General features: G+C 39.8%; 1 protein-coding gene across 1 annotated transcript in view; it reads left to right on the forward strand.

Annotated features, from left to right (window-relative positions):
• Window positions 1–18,452, forward strand: part of pcsk5b (proprotein convertase subtilisin/kexin type 5b) — a 522,800-nt gene that overhangs the window by 383,384 nt on the left and 120,964 nt on the right. Inside the window, exons 21-22 of the mRNA XM_028802364.2 lie at window positions 13,871–13,973; window positions 15,722–15,858. Of these exons, the coding sequence (XP_028658197.2) occupies window positions 13,871–13,973; window positions 15,722–15,858 (240 nt within the window). The remainder of the gene's footprint in view (window positions 1–13,870; window positions 13,974–15,721; window positions 15,859–18,452) is intronic.

Raw genomic sequence — 18,452 nt, forward strand, 5'->3', positions numbered from 1 at the left:
GAGCTGTTAAATAAAATACATCAAGAAGATGGTAATCCATCCATCTCTTAAACCTGATTTTTTCCAGTACTTTATTTTCTAAACTGCCAGCAGTGGACACAAAGCAGAAACCAACTCTGGATGGGATGCCAAGCTGTCTCAAGGCTTCGCTAATCCTCAAAATGGCACCCGCTCACTCACTTGGAGGGTTTTACAATTAACCGGTCCTTTACGGTGCACATCTTTTTCGCACCAGTCAGGGAAATGGTACAGTAGAAATAGAAAGATGTGTTAACACTTCACAGACAATGACTGGGCTAGCATTTGAACCAACATCTTTTCTTTGAGAGGCAGAAGTATTTTGTAGAAGTTCCAGTTTTAATGCTAGTGTTGGGCAGCATGGTTTGCCCTCATGCTACTATGACAGACTTCGGCTCTCCTTCACACTGAAGTGCAATCAGGCTCAGAAAGGCATGGATGGATTCACTATAATATCTTAAAAGAACAGTGAGTACTACTGCTAGAAATATAAATATTTGTTGCCATAATCTTTTTGTTTTTTTTAGGGTTGGGGTAACATTTTTTGTTATTGGCAAGCAGAAGTACATACAGAGGGACAAAATGCATGCTGAACTCATTGTTTCTGCACCAAATGTTGAACAAATGTTTTCACATCTTAGATGAATAAATCAAATAAAAATATAATATTAATTTCATAGAATTAAGCACTCAGCAATGAGCTAATTGGAACACTAACCTTTTGTTATGGTTACATGTTTGTTTGCTCAGACATGTAATGTTTCTTATTAAATTCCTAAGTTTTCTAACTTTCTTCCTCCCAGAGTCTCTGGCTAAATAAACACTTTATATGTTGCACAATAATTTAATTTGAAACTGTTGGTCTTTTACCCCCAAAAATATATAAACTTTGAATGTTTGAATTAGATCAAATTTGGCCACATCTCTACTAGAAATTGCATGTTTTTGAAAACTGACCTGAAAAGTCAAGATTTTTGGAAGTTTCTGAAATGCCTGTCAAATTTAGCAATTTTTTTTTGACATCAAATTGTTAAAAAATGCCAATTAGGGAGGTGTTGCCTCATGTCTGACTTCACTAGTGTTTGTTTCGTATGTAATATTTTGTATGAAATGAACCAATTTAACATGATCTGCTTGTCATATAAATGGACGGACTGAGTTTCCATCCTTTAGACTTAGTTAGACTTCCAGGGCACTGTGTAGTCGAAGGACAGGCAGCAGGCAGTATTGTCTGCCATCCATAAATACACCAGCCTCCAAGAGAAATGGAAGTGACGTCCAATTAAATGTAAAACCTTCCTATCTTTTCTTCTGTCTACAAAAATAAAGATGGCGCTGCATAAAGATTGTAGTTTTCTTTTTAACTGTTTTCTTTAGTTTGTGTTGTGTGTGTCTGTCTCACCACCAGGTGTCTAAAATACAACTGTGACAGGCATCCACGCACCCCAGAAAATGGCTTTCATTACAATACAGGGGACGATTACAGAAAGAATAAGAGACTACAAAAAGTGTAAATGAGACAAAGCAAGAATGATTCAGTCGTTACATGTTTTTAACAAATGTTTCTCGTGCCATAGCTAAATACAAGTATGCCTCTCTTCATTTCCCCATCAAATGTCATTGAAGAAAAGCTGACACTGTGCCCTGAGGCGAGGTACATTTTTGATGCCCTTCCTCCCCCTTTAACCTTACTAGGTGTAAGACGATCCACTTAATCCACACACAAAACACAAACAGTCATGCAGGCCTCATGATACAATAGTCCCGCAACACTGCATCCTCAGAGCAACAGACAAAATAAAAAAGAAATAAACCATGTGAGTATTCATTTGTGGAAAATGTGCCAAAAAAAACTCACCTTTAAAACAAACATGCAAAATAGGCATTACAACAATAATGCACATATATTATTTACCACTTTTTCCAACCCCAATAAATGGTTTTGAGTTTTGTAATTGCAAAATCGAATGCAGACTTAAGATCATCTGTTTTGCTCCTTCTAGATGCTTCTCAAAATAATTTGGCTGGTTCACACTCTGTCCTACAAGTTAAAAATCACTTGCCCTTTTTAACTAAACACATATACAGTAATCCCTCCTCCATCGCGGGGGTTGCGTTCCAGAGCCACCCGCGAAATAAGAAAATCCGCGAAGTAGAAACCATATGTTCATGTGGTTATTTTTATATATTTTAAGCCCTTATAAACTCTCCCACACTATTATAAACATTTCACGCACAATTATACAGCATAAACCCTTTGTATTCTCTTAGATATTAGGTAAGATTCGTTGAAATTATGTATGTAAACACAGTTTACATACAGTAAAACCTAAATATTATTTTAAAGATATCAAGCGTCTCCGATATCACATATGTTACAGCCATTACGACAGACAGGCCACCAGCAATAAATATGTACAATGCAAGAAAAATTGTATACAATAAAATGTGTGTACAGTGACACTAAACTATGTACATGTAATAAGTACTGTACGTAAATAATTAATTATGGTTACTCACCAACAATGACACGACGACTTGTCCGATAACGATGAGTTTAATTTTACTGCACAACAAAGGATAGCGTTACAGCTCTTCTAAAGGAGCCTCTTCAGGCGACTGTGTAGCACCGCCGTTGTACTTCTTCCATCACTCTTCAATCCAAATCCCTAAAGCAGATTCCATCCAGACTACTGCCTTACAACATCCACTTGCAACTCATTTTGCGCCCTGGTTAAAAGACACTACGGCCGTAGATTTTATATGCTTTTCCTCCTTTTTAAATAAAAAGAATCGTGGACTCATTTATGCTGTAATGGTGTCCTGCAGCGGTGTAGCTGTTTCCTTCCTTCAACATATCCAAAACTTTTACCTTTTCTGCAATCATTTGCATCTTCTGTTGGCGCTTGTGCACGTTAATGCTGAATGAGTGAGATCAGTACTTCCTAGTTAATGCAGCACTCCATCGCTGAGCCAATCAGCAGCACACAGGAACTTAACCGCATGCTCTGATTGGGTAGCTTCTCAGCCATCCACCAATAGCGTCCCTTGTTTCAATTCAAATGCGTCCCTTGTTTGAATTCAAATGGGCAAATCAACTGAGGAAGCACACGTACTGTAGACCGCAGACATCCGCGAAGCAGTGAAAAATCCGCGATATATATTCACATATGCTTACATTTAAAATCCGCGATGGAGTGAAGCTGCGAAAGACGAAGCGCGATATAGCGAGGGATCACTGTAGTGCAAGCTTAAGAGACATTAAACAGACATTCTGCAAGTGATGGACCCTTTAAGAACATTTTAGAAAATGTCAAATTAGTATATACTGTATTATATGTGACATTCATTAACACCAGTTTCATGCACTTAACTGTAGCTTAAGTGTGTGTTTGTATGTAGTGATTCTCTAAAACTCGCTGTGTGCGAGTGTGAATTTTGAAATTTAAATATGTCTCAATTGTTACAGGTAGTATATACAACCCTGATTCCAAAATAGTTGGGATGCTGTGTGAAATGTAAATAAAAACAGAATGCAATGATTTGCAAATCTCATAAAGCCACATTTTATTCACAGTAAAACGTATCAAATGTTGAAAGTGAGATATTTTACTATTTCATGAAAAATATTCGCTTGTTTTGAATTTGATGGCAGCAACACATCTCAGAAAAGTTGGGACATGACTACAAAAGGCTGGAAAAGTAAGTGGTGCTATAAAGAAACTGCTGGAGGAACATTTAGGTTAATTAGCAAACAGATCAGTAACAGGATTGGGTATAAAAAGAGCATCTTACAGAGGCAGAGGCTCTCAGAAGCATAGATGGGTAGAGGTTCACCAATCTGCAAATAACTGCATTTACAAAATGTGGAACAATTTCAGAATAATGTTCCTCAACATAAAATTGTGAAGACTTTGAAAATCTCATCATCTGCCGTATATAATATTATCAAAAGATTCTGAGAACCTGGAGAAGTCTCTGTATGCAAGGGACAAGGCTGAAAATCAATATTGGATGCTCGTGATCTTTGGGCCCTCAGGTGGTACTGCATTTAAAACAGACATGATTCTGTCATGGAAAACACTGCATGGGCTCAGGAAATCATTGTCTGTGAACAGTTTGCTGTGCCACCCAAAAGTGCAGGTTAAAGCTCTGTCATGTAAAGAAGAAGCCATATGTGAACATGATCCAGAAACGCCACCGTCTTCTTTGAGCCAAAGCTCATTTAAAATGGACTGAGGCAAAGTGGGACCCTGTCTTGTGGTCAAACTAAACAAAATTTGAAATTCTTTTCAGAAAACATGGACACTTCGGACTAAAAAGAGGGACCATCCGGCTTGTTATCAGTGCTCAGTTCAAAAGCCGGCATCTCTGATGGTATGGGAGTGCATTAGTGCACTGGAAAGGCACCATCAATGCTGAAAGGTATTGTAAGGTTTTAGAGCAACATGTGCTCCCATCCAGACAATGTCTTTTCAGAGAAGGCTTTGCATATCTCAGCAAGACAATGCTATAAACTGCACACAGCATGGCTTCATAGTAGAAGGTTCTGGGTTCTGAACTGGCCTGCCTGCACTCCAGACCTTTCACCAATTGAGAACATTTGGCACATCATGAAATGAAAAATACAACCAAGTCGATCCAGAACTGTTCAGCAGCTGCGTTCTATTATGAATAAAATATGGGTTTATGGTTATAGGTTTGCAAATCATTGTATTCTTTTTGCATCCCAAATTTTTTGGAATTGGGGTTGTGAATAAAACACTATCTATGTGTGTGTGTGTTCTTGAGGGTCATAATTAACTCATTTTTTTGCATTATTACTCAGTTTTGAATACAGTGGAACCTCGAGATACGATCACCTCTGTATACGAGAAATTCAAGATACGAGGAAAGTATGAGCGAAAATTTCTGATCTAAATGCGAGCATTGGCTCACATAACGAGCCACGAGCCAGGCTGTGGGTATAGCTCTCAGCTTAGCGAGGGGGCGTGGTAGCAGTTGCGAGCCGCGATCTGCGTTGTCTGCATTTCTCACTTAAGTGCACAGGTGGGAAACTGCCCACATCCATGATTGTTCCTGTGGCTGATGGGCTGCAGCTGCCATGTCCTCCCCGCATATATAGAGAAGCGCGAGCCGGTTAAGGGGGGAGAAGAAGTAAAAGAAAAGAGAGAGAGAGAGCGCGAGCGGGCAGGAGAGTGGGCAGGCTCGCGTGTAGCTGAACAGTGAGCTGAACAGGCGAGCCAAACAGCTGAAGCAGGACGGTGTAGAGAAGGTCAGCTGCATTAAGAGTGTCTCGCCTGTTGCAGAGCCCGCAGGTGAGACGCTAACAGAGAAGAAGCACCGGGGATTGTCATCTGTTTTTTAAAGACTGCATCCTTTTGACGTTTTAACCTCGTGTTAAAGGATTGTTATTCTTGTGTATTTTAAACCTCCACTTCACAACTGTTTTAAGGATTATTTATTTAAAGATTTATTGAATGCTCTACTGCACTTTGGACACCTGTTTTGATTCTTTTAATAATCAGTTATATTATTTACCAGTGTTATTTATTAAAGGTAGACTACAGTATATATAATTTATCAGTGTTGTTTGTTAGGAAAATTGATTTTTATGTTAATATATTTGGGGTGCGGAACGGATTAACTGGATTTCCATTATTTTCAATGGGGAAGTTTGTTCTAGATACGAGAAATTCGCTATACAAGCTCAGTGCTGGAACGAATTAAACTCGTATCTAGAGGTTCCACTGTATTATAAAAACAGTTTTGCATATAAATGCTACCCTTAAGTGTTTTCTGAGGTGATTGTCTAATCGCCTCACTCCTCGTGCTGACCCTGCAGGAGCCCCAGCTAACAGAAGATATGGTCAGTTGACAAGGGAGGAAATGAAGAAAACTTTAGGACCCTCCAGGTCTGTGGTCTTTTGGAATAAGCCTGGCTACTGCCCCCAGTTCTCAGATTTTTTACATCCTCATACACCACAGACTAAACTCCATAACTGTAGAATGAAGAAGTGCTGTGTCATTCAGTCAATCATCCAAAGCAGCCATCACACCGTGAATGTGCAAAAGATACAGTAAATTCACTTTTCAGACAAGGACAAGGATCAGACAGATATCAGCAACTCATGAGAAGATGGATAACCAACATCATATACAATGCCAGCACAATCAATCCATCTGTACATTTTACAAATCACTACAAACCTTTAACACAAATATATATTAGTGTGATAACTTCTTTTTTGCCTCCCCTATTCCAATTCTGAAGCAGCTGGTCACACATACTTTATTTGATATTAAATATCCATCGCCAAAATCAGAAATACAAATGAATATTTGTGAGCAAAACAGCATAGTTTTATTTTATGCACAGTTTCCCAAAATTGGCCAAAAAATTTGGCCTTCATGCGTTTTTACAGTTGCTAAACTCACTAAAATTAGTTTTTTGGGGTTTTAAAAATTATTTGGTTTAAAAAGCCAGGAATATTGCTTTCCAAGGGTTATTCCATGTCCAGAATTATTGCTCCTTCCTTGGCTGGCCTCCATTGCTTTCTGCCTCCACTCCTTCCATGGAGTTCTAGTACTTGGAGTGGGCTGCTACTTCTCGATATGCAGTACAGGCAGCAATTCTGATTTCACCTTTTAGTGAATCTTCACATGGGTAAAACTCCCCTCCCTGCCTCCCCCCCTCCTGCCTCTTTGGTTACATATTGACATATCGCAGCACTTGAAGCTTAGTGGGGTCCCCCACCCCCTCTTTGATTAAGTGTAACCTTCACCATAAAAAGAGCACTGCCAGTAGTTTTGTTATACTTCAAGCATGGTGGAGCCTCATCCACTCTTATGTGTCTTGCGCATTTTCTGCTTTCCATTTCAGATTGCTCATTTCAGGTCAAAGGTAACTCCATCTGCGCTGACTTTTTCTGGCTCTTTAAGCTGATCCAAACCAGGATCCCTCCCGAGACTTACGGGCAGCCATTCATCCAGGTAAATAGATTTTAGCAGTGGAAAAGTGCCCCCCAGGTGCTTATAGGTGGTTCCTCTCTACCTATGATCCTCTTTACTTGCAGATAAAAGTATGTGCCAGTGTGAATTTACTGTGAATTCAGTTTTGCACTAATCATTTTTCTCATCACTAATATTCATAATTTTTGTTGAATGGGCAAAGTGCTAAATCGCATTATGGATAAGTAAGCAATGAGATTCCTAATAAAGATAATGATGCAAACTACTATAAATGTACATCATACCAATTCATACATCCTTTAAAGCGTGTCACAAAAAACAATTAATATGTTGCTTTAAAGCACGGGTGTCAAACTCCAGGCCTGGTGGGCCGCAGTGGCTACAGGTTTTCATTCTAACCCTTTTCCTAATCAGTGACCAGTTTTCACTGCTAATTCACTTTTTTACCTTCATTTTAATAGCCCTGTTTTTAAGGACTCGGTCCTCTGAATTGATTCGTTTCCTCAGTAAATGAGAGGCAAACAGAAATGAGATGTGAAACGAGCCAACAGATAACCAGCTTAACCTGGGGCTTCAAACTCCAACCAGTTTCGTAATGAGACGCCAATGCTTGCTGTTAATTAAACCCGTTATTTAATTATTCATTCTGCCACAGCAGACATTTCCAAAACTGATGATTTTATGTTTTTTTTCTAAGAACACCATCAAGATGTTTTGATGACCTGAGAGATCAGCCTCACTGAGACCTCCACCTTTCTCTATTTTCAGATTCTGTGTGCTGGGCACAGGTGAGCTGGTCATGTGGCCGCTTGTTTCGTGTCTCATTATTGTTTGGCCGATAATTAAGGAAAAAGAAACAACTAAGGGGCCCGAGTCAAGCTAATTAAAAGAAGTAAATAGCAGCAAAAACTGGTCACTAATTAAGAAGATGGTTAGAATGAAAGTCTGCAGCCACTGCGGCCCTCCAGGCCTGGAGTTCACCACCCCTGCTTTAAAGGGTTTCTGGAAAGCATACCCCCGGCCACAGACAGACAGACACCAGAATGTCCAAAACACACTTCTTTTATTTCTTTCAGCACCACAATGCCTTCCTCCAACACTCTTTCTTCTTCTCTTTCTCTTTCTCACCGCCTCTCCCCTCCTCACAAGATTCGTCTCCTTCCTCCAAACTCTGGCTCTTCTTCTGGAGGGAGGCGGTCCCTTATATACTGACCCGGATGAGCTCCAGGTGCTCCCCTTGATGACACTTCCTGGTGTGGCGGAAGAGTCCAGAGAGTCCCTGGAAGCACTCCGGGTGCCCCTGGGAATTCTTCCTGCAGTACTTCCTGGTGTGGCGGAAGTGCTGCCATCTAGGACTTCGCGACTGTCTGGGCGGCCCCTGGTGGTGACCACGTCTTCCGGTAGGGGTGAATGTCCCAACTCCGGTCCAGTGGCCCATAAGCAGACCCGGGCGGCTGCCCCCTTGTGGCCCAGGGGAAGTATTGTCCATCACGGGGACCATCCAGGCGTCCCGGCTGGGTAGGGTCCTCATCCATCTGGGACAGGTTCTACTCTTCAAGTTCCAAAGGAAACCTGAAACGCAAATGTATGCCTAGAATTTTGGAAAATTTAGGCTCCTTAGCAGTACATTTTTTCTCAACAACACACATAAAAACTGTTGCATTTTTTGGCTTAAAAATCACATTTTTATTACATCTCAACTTTCAACAGTAAAACGCGCAAAATACTAAAAGTACAAAGTCAGAAGTTTAGAAAGTATAATAATGATATAATGCACCCTGCACATGTCACTTTCAGTTTCACTGCCTAAAGACAGACTCAATTCATCATCACTGCTGATGTGAGGCATTTCTTCTGAGACACCATTATAAGGTTAGGAGAAGACACGTCTACAGCACTGCCCGAGTAACACTCAGGCCTGATGCTTACACAAGACACGCTTGTACCATTGCCTGAGTAATGCTCTGCATGAAGACAGTTGGCACTTTTACAGTCTGAGTAAACTTAGAGTCTTACACGAGACGCGTCTAAACAGTTGCTCAAGTGACACTCAGGACTAACGCTTTTAGCACTGTTTTTACAGCCCGAGTAACACTCGGGTCTAATGCTAAAGAGGTTAAGGGCCTGCCTAAAATCAGGCAAGCTAAAACCAATCTCGGAGAACATTTCACTTACTTCAAAACTATTTTTCTTCTAGCTAAGAAATTTCATTGAGGATGATGGCAACTTGGAGAAATTTCAACATGGTAACTAAGTCGGGTTTGTTATAAACATTTTAAACGTGTGTTAATTGTTGAGGAGAGTTTACTACACATCTCATTTTTGTTCAACAGCATAGCATCATTTGTTTTAAGCTATGGCAAAACATAACCATTGCTGAAATAGAATTGGAGAGACAAAAGGAGGAAAATATGCAGCCAGACGCTCTGGCGAGGATTAGAACAACTGGCAATTGGGTGTACAACTGTAGAAAAAAATAACAACTTCCTCAAAATATGGCTGCTGTGAGCAGACAAGCATAACCAAAACATTATCCTTATGTTAACAAAAATGATACCAAGAATCTGTGATAAAATGTATTACTTTGAATTTACTTTTGTTGCCACATGTCCCAGAATCAAGGAAAGAATGTTTTCTTTAAAGGTGCAAAGGTTTTGATTTAAGTGGACATGCTCAGTAAAATAGTGTTTTGTTTTCACATATGGACTTAAGTCACTTGTTCTCCATTGTAAAAGTCTTAAATTTAGAACACATTGCATCCAATTATTAAATGCCATAACAATGACAAAATAGCTTCAACTTGAATAATTCCAAAATTATCCTTTTAACTTCTTTGTCGTTAAACCCGGGTAGGACTTGGACTTGGAATTCTAAGGAATTATGGTTATACCCAAGTTGTGCATGAGGTGACGTGTAATGATACACTTTGTAGTGTTAAGCCTGAATAACTCTCAGGACAGTAGTCTGCTGCCATCTACTGGATGAAGTAACATCATTCTGCAAAAAGACTAAATATATTTATATGCTTTCTGCCACTTTATGGTTGCTTAGGTAGTTAATCAATATTTATGAGTGGGGCAGAGCCTCCAACGAAAAACACAATGGCTAGTGAAAATCCATAATGGCAGTTTTAAAATGAACTGAAACTGAACTATTAGATAGATAGATAGATAGATAGATAGATACTTTATTAATCCCAAGGGGAAATTCACATACTCCAGCAGCACCTTACTGATACAATAAATAATATTAAATTAAAGAGTAATAAAAATGCAGGTAAAAACAGACAATAACTTTGAATAATGTTAACGTTTACCCCCCCAGGTGGAATTGAAGAGTCGCATTGTTTGGGGGAGGAACGATCTCCTCAGTCTGTCAGTGGAGCCAGGACAGTGACAGCAGTCTGTCGCTGAAGCTGCTCTTCTGTCTAGAGATGATACTGTTTAGTGGATGCAGTGGATTCTCCATGATTGACAGGAGCCTGCTCAGCGCTCGTCGCTCTGCCACAGATGTCAAGCTGTCCAGTTCCATGCCTACAATAGAGCCTGCCTTCCTCACCAGTTTGTCCAGGCGTGAGGTGTCCTTCTTCTTAATGCTGCCTCCCCAGCACACCACCGCGTAGAAGAGGGCGCTTGCCACAGCCATCTGATAGAACATCTGTAGCATCTTATTGCAGATGTTGAAGGACACCAGTCTTCTAAGGAAGTATAGCTGGCTCTGTCCTCTCTTGCACAGAGAATCAGTATTGGCAGTCCAGTCCAATTTATCATCCAGCTGCACTATTGTTCAAATTGAGCGATAATGATGACAAAGTGAATTGATCATCAGACGTTGACATGGAAAGTGCAAACTGATGCATAATATGGCACAGTAAAACCGGGTCACCTTGATTTTAATTTGTTCACCCGAAGCTTACCTTTGATGCAACACTAGTTGTGTGACAAAAAGGGAAAAATTAATGTGATCAAGTGTGATGACAAGCAAGACGTTAGCTCCCTATGCACTGCTCACAATGCAGCAACTGTTAATTTCCTTGTCAGGAGAAATGTGGAAATCAGTTTATCCCTCCACTGTGGTAGCCTGCAATAACGCCGTTGATATTGTAGGTCAGGTACTGACACTCTACCCTCTTGTTTGCTAGCAACAGATAAAAATATAAGGAAAGTCTGTGAAGAAACACGCCTTTACTGTACCAACTGCAAAACTGCCATGCATCGGTGGTTGTTTCAAAACATATCACACCAAAGATTTGCGCTAAATCTGAATTATTAAAGAAGTGAACACTAGAAATACCTTTTCCTGCTCTATTTTATTCAACATTTTTCTTGTTGAAAAAAAATCAACATTTTTGGCTCATTTTTCCCAGGGGAATTGGTAACGGTAAAGAGGGTTAGCAATCAGATTTAGAAAAGGTTAAATCAATTTACTGTACATAAAAAAACCACGGCCAAAGCTTATCTTCCATGTAATGTCATACATAGCTTTGTTTTGTGAAGCTGTTTTTACTGGTTTGTGGGAAGCTGAAGGTTAACACTGGCGCACTGGAATCAACACAAGGACCAAACCTGGACACAATTCTAGCTGATCACTGGGCACATGAACACTAACCCTCGCACTCACCAATTTAGAGTCACTCATTAACTTAACACTTAACTTACTGAAAACACTGCAGAGAGAACTTCCCAATCAACCCTCCAGCGTTTATTTTCACTGTGAAAATTGACTGACATACTCAGAAGAAATCCTTGTGAACACAAGCGACACATTCAGAATCAACACTGCTGTCACTCCGGCCAGGTTCAAGGATTGTGTGTCTGTGCAGTTTCTTTTCCTTTTCAAGCATGGAAAGATTATGAGATTCTAAGTCATGTTATTATTCATTAGCGGTCATGCATTCAGAATTAGATTGTATCTGCATCATAGTTTTGTTTTATTTTGTGTTCGTCTTCGTCTACTGTTTATTTTCTTTACCTCAACAGAATGTTTGGATCTGTTACTTTCAAAAAGTAAATCTGAGTCAGTAATATGCTATTAAAGTATTTGAGTAAGTTGATAGAACACTCAATACAAAGTTCAGACCACAGCTGCTACTAAAATACGGTGTGTTAATTTAAAGTTGTAAAAAGTAACGATACAAGAGAAGTAAAAAGTGAATAGGTGTAAGTGATGGCGAACACAAGTCACGTTGATGACATTAGCTGCTTTAATGTAAATTATCTTTTATATTCAGCATCATGCCACCAACAAAACTGACTTGAAATAATAAATTGTACTTTCGTAAACTTCACAACCCCGGTCATGTTTGCCTCCAGTGTTGTAGTTTAAATTTATGCCTGATAGGTGTAAGGATCTTACTAAAAATAGCAAAGGCAGGAGACTTTCGAAATACATTTATTTATTTGATGTCTTTACCCAAGGTGACTTGCAACATCTGCAATACAATTGGTTACATTTCTTTTTCTAGTTGGAGCACAGGCAGGTGAAGTGACTTGCTTAGGGTCACACAGTGTCAGTGGTGGGATTTGAACACACAACCTCGGGGTTTGAGGTCCAAAGCCATAACCACTGCATCACACTGCCAGCCTAAAAATAAAGGAAAATAAAGACATGACCAGGAGATGAAAATTCTTTAAAGAAACAGGCAGAGGAGTAGTAGTCTAGGGAGAGTCAGATGGTCAAAATACCAACCAAAAGTCAGAAAATTGGTTATCAAAGTCCAAAATGGGTGAATCAAATGTCTTAGGACTTGAACATCTGTAATTCTGATAATTTAAAGTCCTATACTTTACAGCTGTAATGCAAAATCCTGGATACTAAGGTTACCCTGCCATCCACTTAAGCACAGTCAACATGAGCTCTCATATAGCAACACCAGTCAGATACAGCAATTGGTGTAATGACCAATAACACAATGGCTGTGGATAGTAGTGTGATGGATGACATGGATGGAATGGCATTTGATGGATGGTGTTCCATTACCTCTCAGGACTTCTGCCCATCACTGTCCAAGACTGGAGGCCAACACAGAATGAAAACATGGGATATCCATCCATCCAGTCAGATTAGGTGGGCAGAGGGGGGACTACTTCTCAGAACCAGATATTTCCTACTATGTGCTAGGTGGCAGTGTTCCTCTGGTATGACTCTAGTTTGGACACCCACAGGGCTTCATGGGAATTGTAGTTTTGGGGCCTTTGGCGTCTATCAGAAGGTGTTCCTGGGAAATTCTGCATTGCTTTATCGAGGCCTGGGCTGACCCAGAAGTGCTTCCTGTGTGCGGTGTTGTGCCACTGGCAATGCTCCCAAATCCAGCACAAAAGAAACTGCTCTGCCTCACTCATGAGGTCAGAGTCAAGAGTAGAGGAGGACAAAGCTCACCTGTGAAGAATGGAGGTGAAAAATATGTGTATGACAAGTTGGAAGAAATCCTGTAAAAGCATTGGGTTTAAATAAAAGGGCCTTTGCACCTGGACTGGTATCTGTGCAATTGTGTCTGGGTTTAGGGGCTCTGAGACCCCCCTACAGGTTACAAAGTGAAATGGTGATTCAGAATGGCAGCATGCCTATCACAATCAACCACAACAAAATGGAACTAGAATGATATCACAGATGTAATAATAAACTATAAAATTGCCCAAAATCATGTTATGTATTGTAAAAAAAATTATTTTATGACTATAAGTAAGTCACATGTACCTTATAGATACTTGGTAGAAAATTTTAAGAAAAATTAAACAAAAATGAAATGTTTATATAAAAAAATAAGTTACAGGTGCAGTCCCTTTTTTTTATTTGTTTGTTTGGTAATTTAATTTAAAATAAGGAAAAAAAAGATGCATGAGTCTTTTAAAATAAAGCCAAATACACTTTTATTCCATAGGTGAATATATCGATGACACCAAGAAGTGTCAGTTATGTGATGCCACCTGCTACAAGTGCAATGGACCAGATGAAAATCAGTGCATTAGTTGTGTCTCAACAAGGTAAGACATGACTTACATTACAAAGAAATAAGTGGAAAATGACATGCAGTTTATTTCTTTGCTCCATTTAATTTCCAGTCTGGGGTGCTGTTTTATCAAAAGTGCACTTTGTTATCTCATGGTTATACAGAACATAAGAAATCTGACAACTGAGAGGAGACCATTCAGTCCATCAAGCTTGTTTGTTTAGCTAATAGCCAAGCTGTCCCGTTATCTCATTCAGATACGTTTTAAAGATTGTCATGGTTGTGCAGGTTTCCTCCAATAGTCAAATAACAAAATTGCAATATGACAGATTGTAATTGTTACGTGAGAATGTGTCACTGTGACAGACTTGATTAGACAGGGTAGTATCCAGGCTTTTGTCCCAAAGATGTGTGTATTCAGTTAATTAGAGACTCTCCATTCACCCCGTGATGTTGTTGTGTAGCTCCATTCCTGACTGACTGCTTTGTGCACAGAGTTGCCAGTACAAGGCCTGGAACTGCTTTATGCTGATTAGATAATGGATGGATGATGTGAAAGAGTCTGTCCAGGAAGGAGGAAAAACATTATAACAGACTAGTCATTTAGCCCGTTACAATAACGGGCGCCAGAACAGTAGTGCATAAACATTAGTAGGAACAGTCTATATGAAATGGCAAGGGACCTTGACCTCATTCTGTTTGTTGGTCATATTTTTCTTTGTCTTTCAGTCTTTCTTTTTTTGATGTTTAGTTGCTGAGCTGACCGTCCTTCGTGGGCTGCCGCCGTGTATCGTGTGTCTTTAATACTGTCTTGTACGTCCGCTGGCTTGTACGTCCGTAATATACCTTTAATTTTCTCTGGCGGTAATAAGGCTTGCGTGTCAGTAATATGCCTTTAATTTTCTCTGACAGTAATACTGGCTTGTATGTGGCTGTAATATGCGTCACTGTATTGTGTACCTTTAATTTCCTCTCGCAGTAATACTGGTTTGTATTTCCGTAAAACGCCTGTAATTTTCTCTGACAGTAATATCGCGCATCACACCGTGCCCCGCGCATGTGCACTTCACCAGAAGACACACACACACGGACACCTGGACGCACACAAGGATTTTATTAGGATCCACTATGTAGTCTCCGAGTTAGTGTTAGCTATGGACACCTTGTTAAATCACGAATATTACCATCATTATTGTCTCGCAAAAGTTTTTACCTTTACTTCAATTGGTTGGATTGTATGAGGCTGTTTCTAACATGGAGTGGTAAATAATGAAATAAGCATAAAAAGTTTAAGCATTCGCTAACAGTGTACACACAAAGACAAACAACATTAAACTAATTTAAAATTGCAAACATAGTAAATGCAGTTTTTTTTGTAGAGAATGGAAATGATATCAATAAAACAGATTTATTGTATTAAGTTAATATGATTTATATATATAAAATTAAACAAAATGTAATTAATAATATACAATTATTTTAATATCATTTATAGATTCAATTATCCAAAATTAGATTAATAAATTTAAAATTGTATTATATTAATTTATTGGCACATAAGCCGCACATATACAGCAGCGTACACAAAGGTGAGCTGAAAGTAAAACACAGAAGGAATATTTTTTTCTTCTTTGAAAGTAGTAGCAAGTACCAATTTAGAAAGGTGTGAAATCAGAAAAGAAATTGATTTTTATTTCTCTTACTGCTTCGTTAGTAACTGTAACTGGATGCAGAGATCTACACGTGCCACTCTGATGCCTTTGTTTCTTCATATTTTCTTAGGTATTTTGATTCAGGCTCTTGTGGGATCTCTTGTTCCAAAGGGAAGTTCCCTTTGAATGGACAGTGTCACCTGTGCCACCATACCTGCAAAGAGTGCAGCGGCGGAGAACCTCAAAACTGTACAGCATGTGGGGAAGGTAGGAAATTTATGAAATTATTTGTAAAAATTCATAAAAGTTACATTATTTCAAGTTGTTGGTTTATAATTGTTGTCTGGTTTCCCTGGTTTATTAAGTCACAGTTTGAGAAAACCTTTTTGCAGCAGTAAACTGTCACCAGTTAATGTTCCTATGTGTAAGAGACTGCGTGAGATGTAGTCTTTGTCCCTAGAGTGCTCACATATGCCAGGTCACACTGGCACTCTCAGTGATTCAGCTAAAGTGTAAAAACAGATTAAGTGCAGTTTTAGTTTTCATTTCATCCTTGGTTTGTTTCAATGTTTTTCTGTGTAGACTCATTATTTTTTGTTTTGAGGATGAAGTTCTTCTAATTGCCTATTTGACATGGTCTTTGCTTTAATTTGTGCTCTGATCACTTGGCCTGATTCAGCCTGCATCCTTATCTGCACATTAGTTCATGTTTTCGTCCAACCTGTGTGCTGGTTGATTTTCCTATTTACTATATTTCTTTTTGTCCTACCGTTGCCTGTCTAAGGTCAGTTGTACAATGTGTGGATGAACGTAATCCCTCATCATTGACTTGTCAGGTAAACACAAATTAGGTGGATGTGCATGTCAGTGTAGTCTGAAGAGTGTGCAAAGAGCCTTGCTGTCAATAGATGTATGGCTGATGTAACAATTGATCTGTGAGTAAGGAACAATGTATCTAAAACAGAACAAAATTGATTTGCCTAAGAGAAAAAGTGAGGGGAAAGTGACACTGACAATTTTCTAGTGTTAATTTAAGGTAAGAAAGTTCACTTAGTGCATGCATTTTGCAAAATATGTCATAAACAACACATTTCTAAAACACATTCAGTGAGCAAGGATGGCACAACTAGGTCCACTAATGATACTATTGTTGTTAACTGTTTATCTGGTAGAATTTTAAAGATGTACCCCACGTTGTCCTGATGAGGGCACTTACTAATTAAGTGGGGCCAGTTATGTGTAGTGTTTATTGTGTTAAACGATCAATATGTACATATCTGTATAAAACTCCTGTCTGTTTACAGCTTAGCTGCTTCTTAAAGAAAAAAGATACAATTAAAGGCCCTTAATATTATAAAAGCATGTAAAATTAAATAGGTAAAGATGGTTGGTTAATTATCAGCAGCATCCACATTACTAACCGAGAATGGTAAACTGGATGTACGCAGGGACATCCGGCCATGGGCCGTGGACGCAAAAGACGTACTGTGCAGGCGCCCCACAAATCCCACCCCTCCCCTCCAAGCAACCCCCCCCCCCCCCCTCCAAGCAACGGGAACCGGATGGAATGCAACGTAAAATAAGAAATGAGGCGCCGCGACCACAGAAAAAAGGAGTCAGACGCCGGCGCCATACACAGCGCCGCATGAAGCCCATTGCACACGAAATGGGACACACACAAAGAGGAGGATTCAACAAGCCCCTAGCACACAAAAAAAAAGAAGCCGTGAGCGCCACACAAAGCCCATTGGACATGAAACGGGACAGACTACGGACATAGCACACGAAACGTACACAAAAATGACGATTCAGACCCGCGAACACACTAACATAAATAAGAAATGACACACAAAGCCCCATTTCTGAAGGAACCATCCGTATTAAACATACGTCATATCAACACGTTCACACTATGCAGCATAGGTAGATCTCATTACAATGAGGCACTATTAACCGTTCAACCGCAGAAAAGGCTCCATATTAACAGTGAGTGCAATCCTCCTTATTACTTATCCATATTTCTCACGCTGAAGAACAAACAAGTCATGAATTCACGATCACGGGTACAAAACGATACGGCTTGGATAACGGGACCAAACACACGAACCCGCATGAAAAAACAAAATACACGTCGGCGCCTACAACGCGCTTCTGAAACTCCGGAAGAAAAAATGTCTCGGCTCCAAAAACGCAAAGCTCAACTAACACAGTTACAGAAACGAAACCAGATGGACAGACACAATCAACGTAGACGCATGCACCGCGTGTCTCAAAGTGCTGCATCGAAACAGGCACGGGTTCAAAACGAAACACCTCCCGTCTCAGACATACAGAAACGGCAGCGAAGGGACAAAATAAATAAACGCAGACGTCTACAACGCGCATCTGAATTGCCGGTAAACAAGCAGGCAAGGCTCCAAAAACAGAAAGCTCAACTGACCGACATACAAAAACGGGCAAGGCTCAATACAAACAATGCACGCCGTAAACTACAACGGGCTTCTCACACAGCACAGGCAAATCGATTAAAGCTCCAAAACAACACGTCCCAAATACTGGACATACAACGCCGCGCCTCTCAAACTGCACAAGCAAAAGATACACGTCACGGACATCAACGACAGACACCTGCTACACGCTTGCGCCAGTTAGCTGAAAACGCGTTCAATAATGAGTCCACTATTCAGGAAAATTCATTGGGATTAATGAATGTCATTTGCAATCATTGTCATTCACTTAACTTCCCTGAAGAAACAACTGGCAATACAAGTAATGAATTTACACGTTGTTGTCAAAAGGGTCAGATTAGACTGCCTCCTTTACATTCATATCCTGAATATCCACAGAACCTTCTAACTAAC

The sequence above is a fragment of the Erpetoichthys calabaricus genome, chromosome 5 (assembly GCF_900747795.2).
Source record: "Erpetoichthys calabaricus chromosome 5, fErpCal1.3, whole genome shotgun sequence".
NCBI classification, from domain to species: domain Eukaryota; kingdom Metazoa; phylum Chordata; class Cladistia; order Polypteriformes; family Polypteridae; genus Erpetoichthys; species Erpetoichthys calabaricus.